The sequence below is a fragment of the Sorex fumeus genome, unplaced genomic scaffold, assembly GCF_029834395.1.
Source record: "Sorex fumeus unplaced genomic scaffold, SorFum_2.1 ptg000008l, whole genome shotgun sequence".
Classification (NCBI taxonomy): domain Eukaryota; kingdom Metazoa; phylum Chordata; class Mammalia; order Eulipotyphla; family Soricidae; genus Sorex; species Sorex fumeus.
Window position 1 is genome coordinate 27,439,919 of NW_026606065.1, and position 9,114 is coordinate 27,449,032.

A 9,114-nucleotide genomic window follows, 5' to 3' on the forward strand; every position below is an offset into this window, starting at 1 on the left:
GCCTGCATGGCAGAGCCTGGCAAGCTACCCGTGATGTACTCGATATGCCAAACACAGTAACAACAAGTCTCATGATGGAGACGTTACTGGGCCCACTCGAGCAAATCGATGAACAACGGGAGGACCATGAAACTCTAGAAAAAACATTTTCACATGTATCTCAAAGAGTTCTAACGGGTAGAATAAGGGGCATTTGAGAATAATAAAAGTCAATTCACAAAGAAATAAAAATGCTAAATGCATGAGTGCCTAATAACAAAGCTTCAAATGAAAACTAGAGAATTAATGTCTTCTGAAAAAGCAGGACAAGTCTGCAATCACAAGAGGTTTTTAACAGCCTGTTTTCAGCAATGAGTAAAACAAGACAAAGTTAAGCAGGAAAATGGATGCCAAAAACACACTGAAATACTTTGACTTAATAAGCATTTCTGGAACAATATAACCAACAACTACAGAATCCAGCTCCTTGCATGAGAATGCACAGTGCTTTCGTCAACCTCACGGTGTGCTGCGTCTGAAGCTGACCCTATCCACAACACAAAGAAATTAGAAATCGCTGCTTATGAAAACCCCAAACATCTGAAAATTACCTAGCATGCTTCAAAATGACCAGAGACCATAAAACCCAGCTCCCGAAAGCGTGCGGCCACATTTGCGGCTGCGCGACATCTTATCATCTCATTCCTACTTTCAACAAACTGGCAGGCTACCGAATGTAACCTGCCCACACAGCAGAGTCTGGCAAACTACCCGTGTCATACCCAATATGCCAAATACCAGTAATACTGATGGGTCTCATTCTCCTAACTCTGAAAGAGCCTTGAATATGGCACTTTTTTAAAAAATCTCCAGGCTAGAACGAAGGAGACCTTACTGGGGCCTGCTCGAGGCAATCGACAAATAACGGGATGGTTGTGCTTGTGATTGTGATGCTTCAAAATAATGCATGGATCAAAGAAGAACTCACCAGAGAAATTGGAAAGTGCGTCAAATTACACAATCGAGTGGGCCCAGATGTATGCATCCAGCAAGAGCAGGAGTTCGAAAGAAGCTGTTCTGAGCATGAGAGGCCCCTCACGGGAGAGTCTGGGATCAATCACCAAAGCTTCCATTTGCAGAACTTAGAAAATGACAAAGCCAACTCAGAGCAGGAGGAAAATAAAAGAGTAGAAGGAAAAAAAAAAAAGAAAAAGAAAACAACTGAGGAAAATGAGAGAGAAAAGCTGGTTTTTTTAAAAGATGAAGAAAATTCAATGCCCTTGCTAGACCGATAAAACAAAAAGAAAAGAAGGACATGAATTACCAGGACCGAGAAAGAAAAAGAAGTTATCAGTAAAGATGGGTCAGATATTGGGGCTGAGTGGTCAGAGGGGAGCTAAGGAGGTTCATCTGCACGCAGCTGCTCCCATTACGAGGAATGAGCCCCAAGAGTGACCCCAAGAAAGGGCAGCTCAGATAGAGAAGGAAGCACCAAATAAAGGGTGTTTGGAGGATCCTCCCAGGAGGGGAGATGCATGTTGAAAGTAGACTATGGACTGAACATGATTGCCACTCAATGCCTCTTTTGCAGACCACAACACCCAAAAGGAGAGAACAAAAGGGAATGCCCTGCCACAGAGGCAGGGTGGGATGGGGGATGTGTGGGAGAGATACTGGGATCCATGGTGGTGGAAAATGAGCACTGGTGGAGGGATGGGTATTTGATCACTGTATAATCGAAACCCAAGCACAAAAATTTGTAAATCTACAACTGTGCCTCATGGTGTTTCACTAATAAAAATTAAAAAAAAAAAGAGTGACCCCAAGCACAGACAGAGGAGTCAGCCCTTAGTGCCACTGGGTGTGGTATAAAACCAAACAAAAACAGAAAAATAGACCCCACTGGTATTAGGACATAGAAGGGTACAAAGAAACTCTCATAAACAACTGCATGCCAAGCATCACCACCATCCTAAAGAAACGGACAAACTCAAATCCGACCAAATTCACAAGCATCAAGACCATCTCATCAACATCGAGATCTTAATGGGTAAAACAGGAAGAGAAAAACAGTTCCCAGGCTGTCTGAGAAACCAAAATAACACTGACTCTAAAATCAGAAAAAGACATTAAACATTCCCCACCCCCCGCCAAAAAAAAAAAAAAAGACATTATCAACCCCTCATAGAGATAGGCACAAGCTGAAATTCCCTTGCCAACCTGAGACTTACTAATGCACCTCACACGCTAAGAGACAGGAAGACGTTACAAAGGAATGAGCCGCCATATGGAGACATCAGCGTATCTGCGAGGAACAGCTGTCTAGATGTGCTCAGCCGGGTACTGCTCTGGGACTCGGAGCTTCGCTTAGAAAACAGGACTCAGGGGCTGATGTGATAGTCCAGAGGGGAGGGCATTTGCCTTGCACGTGGCTGACCTGGGTTCAATCCCTGGCCAACCATATGGTCCTCTGGACCCCCAAGAGTAATTCCTGAGCACAGAGCCAGGTGGAAGCCCTGAGCAGCACTGGGTGCGGCTCAAAAACCAAAACAAATAAAACTAAAGGTTTAAGAACAAAAAAGAAGTGGCAATGTTGTACAGTCGAAAAGAAAACCAGATCTTCAGTTAGAAAACATGAATTCATGTCCTTGCAAACCTATGCAACAGTATTATGTCATCCTAGTCAGCTTATGAACCACGTCTGGGGTGCCATCTGGAAAGCCTGGATTTCACGGCATTGGGGGCTTGCAACGCTCTCAAAACACAAGGATTATGGGGCTAGAGCAGGGAGGGAGGTTGTATCACATATGGCCGAACAAGGTTTGATCCCAGACATCCCATATGATTCCCCATGCACCGCCAGGAGTAATTCCTAGGTGCATAGCCAGGAATAACCTTCAAGCATCACTGGGTGTAGCCCAAAAACAAAACGAACAAACAAAAAACTCCAAACCAAACAAACCAAAAGATAGAAATGTTATGAGATCTACAAAGCAGCCCTTGAATGAACAGCTATGTTGAAGGTTACTTCTATTTTATTTTTTTCGATATGCCAGACACAGTAACAACAAAGTCTCCAATGGAGACGTTACTGGGCCCGCTCGAGCAAATCGACGATCAACGGGAGGGCCTTTACCTTTACCTTTTACTTTTGAGGCCACACCTGGAGATGCCCAGAATAAAGGGACTGTTCCAAGTTTTGGACTCTGAGGCTACTCCTGGCGGTCTCTAGCATGCAGAGCAGGGATCCCAGTCTGTGGAACCCTCTGCCCATCCAGATTACGCACTTTTTTTTTCTTGGTCACACCAGCAATGTTCAGGGTTACTCCTGACTCTGCACTCAGGAATTACTCCTGGAGGTGCACGGGGGACCATAAGGGATGCTGGGGATTGAACCCGGGGTGGCCTCATGCAAGGCAAACACCTTCCCCGCTGTACTATCACTGCAGCCTCCGGTTTCATTTTTAAATAGAGGGCAGGCTATTTTTAACTAATAGTACTGTTCCTACCTGAACATCCTAAAAGGCAAACATGTTTACTAACTCACTTAAACAGGATATGGGATTTACCTTATTATTTCTACACCCCATCTTCACGGCCCCTTCTTTACCTGATTTGTGTTTCAAGTTCGAAGTCACTCCATCAAATTCCGACTTATCAATTTCCCATGCCAGAGGTAGCTTGCCCAGGCTACTGGATAAGTTTTCCAGGCTGTTTTCTTCATTGTGGATGATTCCCGGCGTATTGGCGGAGATGCCGACGTACCGTGAGCCATTATTTCCAGCAGAGAGCGAGGTACTTTCAGGGAGGCAAGAGGAGGGGCTGGGATTCGGAGTTTTGTAGATTGAGGTCGCCTGGTTGAGGAAGGCATAGTCTGAGCAGATGGCGTAGATCTTCTCCCGAGTGTGGGTCACTGGACAGCTCCATGGATAGTGACCATCTCCCTTGGGACCCAAGGGTGCTCCCGAGGCACGAGAACAGAAAGACTGCAGAGCACTGGGGAGATTCTCTCCAGGAGACTGACTCTCAGCACAGTGCTCACCATGGCCAGAATCACTTGCTCTTTCTGGTTCAGCCACGTTAGGCATTGAACGGACTGGTCAAGGTTCTCTTAGGAGGAAGAAGCTGCAACTCTCTGCTATTTGCCGAACAAACTGAGCGCTGTTTATAGCATTCTACAAACACTCAAGAATGACAAAGGGACTTCTGGCAAAAAAAAAGGAGGAGGAGAAAAAAGAAGATCAGCAATTGGCTAGACACTACAAACGGCCCTAAAAGTCTACAAGGTGTTTCCCTGCCTTTGATTCATTCAGCTGTAATCTATTACTATAGATCAGTCAGGATCTGCAGGATCAATAAAAACTGATTTTTAAGATCAACAGCATTAGAACAATAAAAAGACAACCCACAGGCCGACAGCATGAGGGTAAGATGCTTGCCTGGCATGTAGCTGACCCAGTTTTGGTCCCCATCACCACCAGACATGATCCCTGAGCAGAGAGCCAGGAGTAAGGCTTGAGCACAGCTCATTATGGCTCAAATGACAACAATAAAAGCAGGACAGAAAGATGGCACAGTACATAGGGTGCTCGCCTTGCAAGGACCTGACACATGTTCAATCCCCGGCACCCCATATGGTTCTGAGTTCTGCCAGGAGTGATTTCTGAGCAAGAGCCAGGAATAAGCCCTTAGCACCACTGGTGCCCCAAAACAAAATAAAACAGAATATGAAATTAAAGTTTTTTTTCTTTTCGTCCTGTATTCTCCCATTCAACCTGGGCTGCCACCATATGACAGGCAGAAAGCAGAAAGTCACTTTTTTTTCTTGCATCCCTGGCACCCCTTATAGTCCCCTAGAGGCCACCAGGACTGATTCCTGAGTGCTGAGCCAGGAGTAATCCCTGAGCACCTCTGGGTGTGGCCTAAAAACAAACAAATTCAACTCTTTTTTTTTTTAAAGACAACTAAGTTAAAAAGTGAGAAAAGTAGCTGAAATCATTTCTCCAAAGATGATATAAAAATGGACAACAGGGGGCTGGAGAGACAGCACAGTGGGTAGGGCATTTGCCTTGCACGCAGCCAATCCGGGTTCGATTCCCAGCATCCCATATGGCCCCCTGAGCACCGCCAGGGGTAATTCCTGAGTGCAGAGCCAGGAATAACCCCTGTGCATTGCCAGGTGTGACCCAAAAAGCAAAAAAAGAAAAAAAAAGAAAAAATGAACAGGAGGTGCATGAAAAGATTCTCAACACCCTTCGTTATCTTCGTTATCAAGGAAATGAGCATAAAACTGCAATGTACTAGTACCTCCTACCTGCCAGAATGGCGAGACTCAGAGACAGATTAGGGAGCAGAGGTAGGACCGCATGAAGGGCATTTGCCTTGCACAAGGTCAACCTGGGTTCAATCGCAGCAGCCCATACGGTCCCCTGGGCACCACCAGGAGTAATCTCTGAGTAGAGACAGGAGTAACCCCTGAGCACTGCCGGGTGTGCCGGCCCGCACTCCCCGCCCCCCCAAAAAAGACGGATTATAACAGGTAACTGGTGGGAATAAGATGTAAGGACATTCTGCAGACATTGGTGACTGAAAGAAAAATGACTCAGTCACTTTGGAAGAGTTCCTCAAAATTTTAAATATAGAATTAGCATATGATCCAGCAACTTCACTCCTCAATAAAGACCCGAGAAATGGAGACATATGTTCACGCAAATGTTCACAACAGCACTATTCACTTTCACCAAATAAAACCAGCAAAGATCATCAACAGAAGAACATATTGTATACTGACTCTCAGTAAAATCCGGGATAAGTTTGGAGTGGCATAAAAACTTTCTATTTTGAATCACTATTTCTGGAAACTTCCCTCTGAAAAATGGCGTCATCCTACCATATCATAAAACAGCATCCAATAGGAATAACCAAGTCGTTAGGCCAGAAAATACTTTTTGATTATCTAAGTAACTAGAGTATACAAAAATAGGGCCAAAACATCAAAAGATAATATACAAGAAATGAAAAGGACCCTAACTCCTGACCTGAGATTGCACATGTGCATTTTTTGTTGTGGCCCGTCTGGTAGAGTCTGATGCGACTGTGCTCTCAGGCCTTCTAAAAAGCAACTAAGCACAAGTCAGGATGGAGGAGGATTCTCCTCGACATCCACGCCAGCGTCCCTTGCTGTTGTAGCCTATGGAAATGACAGATTTCCAAGGGTTCTGGTCCCCATCCGTGCCCCCGTGAGCTGGACAAGTCATCCCCAATGCCTTCTCTCCTCTTGGCTCACCACCCCAGTGCCTACCCCGGTGTCTTGGAGTTTACATTTCTATTCCTATTGGTACACAACATTAGAAAAATAAATCTAGGGGCTAGAGTGATAGTCCAGTGGATAGGGCTTACCAGGTATCCCAAGTAGTCCCCAAGCACCACTGGGAATGACCCCTGAGCACAGAGTCAGGAGTAAAACCCTGAGTATTGCCAGCTATAGCCCCAAAACAAAAAATAATACCTGTATGCCTACAGGAGCATACAACTCCCATGCTTGACACTCAAGTGCCACATTCTTCTCTCCCCAAGTAGGGGTCTCTTCTACCCTGCCTCTCCTCTCTCTGTACTGGGACCCCTGACTGCCTTACCCCTCTCCCACTAACGCTCCTCTCCTAGTTCACCCCTGGCGTCCGCAGAGCCCAAACTGGGGGCTGCTTTCTTGGCAGCTGGAGCCGATTCAAAGCTCTTGCCAAGGGGCAGTTTTTCATCCCGAGTGTGGTGAGCACTTGTGACTAAATGTCAGTTTTCTGCGACTCGGGATTTCCCAACCATTGCATCCCCTAGTATGTGTAGAAGCCCTACTGACAAACACTATTTTTAACTGCCTCCATCATGCAGGTCTCTCTGATGCCCCTGTGGAGGTTCCCGGCTTGCAGAGAACTTGACCTAGAGTGGGTTTGGCACCTCAATGGCGTGTGCCCCCAGAAACCCAAGTCTGCCCTGCGGGGTTCTCCACAGTGAGAGCTCAGGTTCCCTAGTGCTAATCATCACGGTTGATCTGGACTTATTTTTACCAGGAAGAGTGATAGCAGGACCTAAGGCTCAGTTTAATAATTTATTGGGGGGAGGAGGGGAAGGCTTATGTCCTGTCCCACCCAAGTATTCCCGGAATGCAATCAAAATGTTAGCAAATGCACTACTACCCTGACAGAGAGTTTTAAGTCTAGGAAAGGAATAGATCTATAAGGCAAGGATCCAGGTACAAGGCCTAGCATAGACATGGAAGAGTTACATTCTTTTGCGAAAAAAAAAATTTTTTTTAACGTATCTTTTCCAAATGATCAGTTCGGCTTACAGAAATAATAATAATAATAATAATAACAACAACAACAACAAAATAACCTCTTTCAAAGTCTGTACAGTCCATCCACCCTCCTAGAACAATTATGATGATGTTATAACCTGCACAAACGGTCTCTGAGAAACTGGGGCAGGAAACTGACTAAGGCAGAGATGCGCCAGCCCTGACCAGCGCGCAACGCAGCGGCCGGGCCTCCTCGTCCCGCTCCCCTGCCCTCGGGGCCGCTTCCCGGGTCACACCTGAGCAGGGGCAGCGATCCCAGGAAGGATGCGGGAGTCTCCGGCGACAGTCGCTCAGGCCGGTCGCCGCCGAGACGCTGCGTCCCAGCGCTGGGGCAGCCTCCCCGGCCCGCGCCCCCTCGGGAGGGTCCGGCGCCCCCCCGCCCGCGCTCAGCGAGGCCCCCACCGGGCTTCCTCTCCCCGCTCCAGCCTCCAGGCTCGGCCCGAAGCTCCAGATGGCCGCGAGCCGGAGCTGGTCGAGGACCTGGGGAGTGACCGCCTCCTGCAGGCCAGGTCCCCGGGGGGGCGCGCCGGACTACGCCGCGCTGGGCTGCAGAATTACCCCTCCCCCCACCGCCAAAGGCGAGTCCCAAACCGAGCGTTTGAACGCACCAGTCGGTTTCTTGGGTAGCCAGGACTGCAAAACCCAGGACGCAGGAAAACCCGGGCCTGCAGGGACCAAGGCTCGCCAAGTCGGCGGAGCTACCCTGCGCATCGGGGGCCACCTACAAGGTCGAAAGAACTAGGGAGGTCTCAGTCTGGGTCTGCCTGTCTCTCCGGGTGACCACCGGCGCCCCCATCCTCCGGGGTGCTCGTGCTGGGACTCGGGGGGCAGCCAACGCGCGCTCAGGGCCTGAGGCCTGCGTAGCGCCCACCAGCATCCGCGCACCCCCCCAACGTCCCCCCTCCCAGAATCGAGCTTTGTTCCCGAGCCCGCGCGTCCCTTCTTCCCCCTCGAGTGCCCCCAGAACTTCGCCCCACTTTCTCGGGATGATGGGCACCGACGCAGGGGCCTCCACTCGGGCAGCCGCGGGACTCCAGGGAACGGCCAGCGCCCCCGCCGTCCTCGGCGTCCTCGGACACCGGCGGCCAAGGCACAGCCAGGCCCGGCCACCCCGTCCGCCCCGGCCCACCGTGCTGCCCACCTCTGGCCACGCTCTCGGGGGCGGGAGGCCGCGGCTGCGGCGGCGCCGGGCCCAGGCTCCCGATGGCCTCTGGTCACCCAGGGACCGGCGTCCGGCGTCCCATCGGAGCGCGCGGGGATAGCGCCCGGGACGGCTGCACCCGGCGAAGGGCCGGCAGCTCTCATGGACAACGCCTTCCTCTCAGGGCGTGGGGACCCCGCGGCCCCCGGCACACGCGGGTCGGGGGGCGATCGCCGGGTCTGCGGGCGCGCGCGCCCCTCCCCGGGGCATCCGGAGGGTCCTTCTCGCTCCCTGCCGGGCCGGGGCCGCGCCGAGGAAACCAACTGGGGAGCCCGGAGGAGCCCCCGCAGGACTTCCGCTCGGCCGGCCGCCGAAACTACAGGTCCCAGGGAACCCCGAGGGGGACGCGTGTGCGCCCCGCCAGCCACTGGGAACGGATCTTACTCAGCCCGGCCCCGCGCAACGCCCAATCCGCGCGCCCCGCACCCGGGGCCGCCGGCCCCGACGCCCGCGCCCCCCGAGGATGCTGCGGCCGCCAGCGCCCCGCAGACTCCTCCCGAGCCGCCGCGCCTTCACCCCCGGGTGCAGTGCCGCCGCGGGCATCCCTCACGGCCGCTAGCCCACGCCCGGGTGGTCGTTTCCC

General features: G+C 50.8%; 1 protein-coding gene across 2 annotated transcripts in view; it reads right to left on the bottom strand.

Moving 5' to 3' along the window:
• BIVM (basic, immunoglobulin-like variable motif containing) overlaps window positions 1-8,875 on the bottom strand; it is a 31,581-nt gene extending 22,706 nt beyond the window's left edge. Inside the window, exons 1-2 of one of the 2 annotated variants that reach the window (XM_056109716.1) lie at window positions 8,472-8,875; window positions 3,590-4,185 (exon numbers count right to left, since the gene is read on the bottom strand). In XM_056109716.1, the coding sequence (XP_055965691.1) occupies window positions 3,590-4,067 (478 nt within the window). In that variant the 5' untranslated portion in view covers window positions 4,068-4,185; window positions 8,472-8,875. The remainder of the gene's footprint in view (window positions 1-3,589; window positions 4,186-8,471) is intronic. The other variant, XM_056109715.1, reaches the window with a different exon arrangement.
• Window positions 8,876-9,114: the final 239 nt, after the last annotated feature.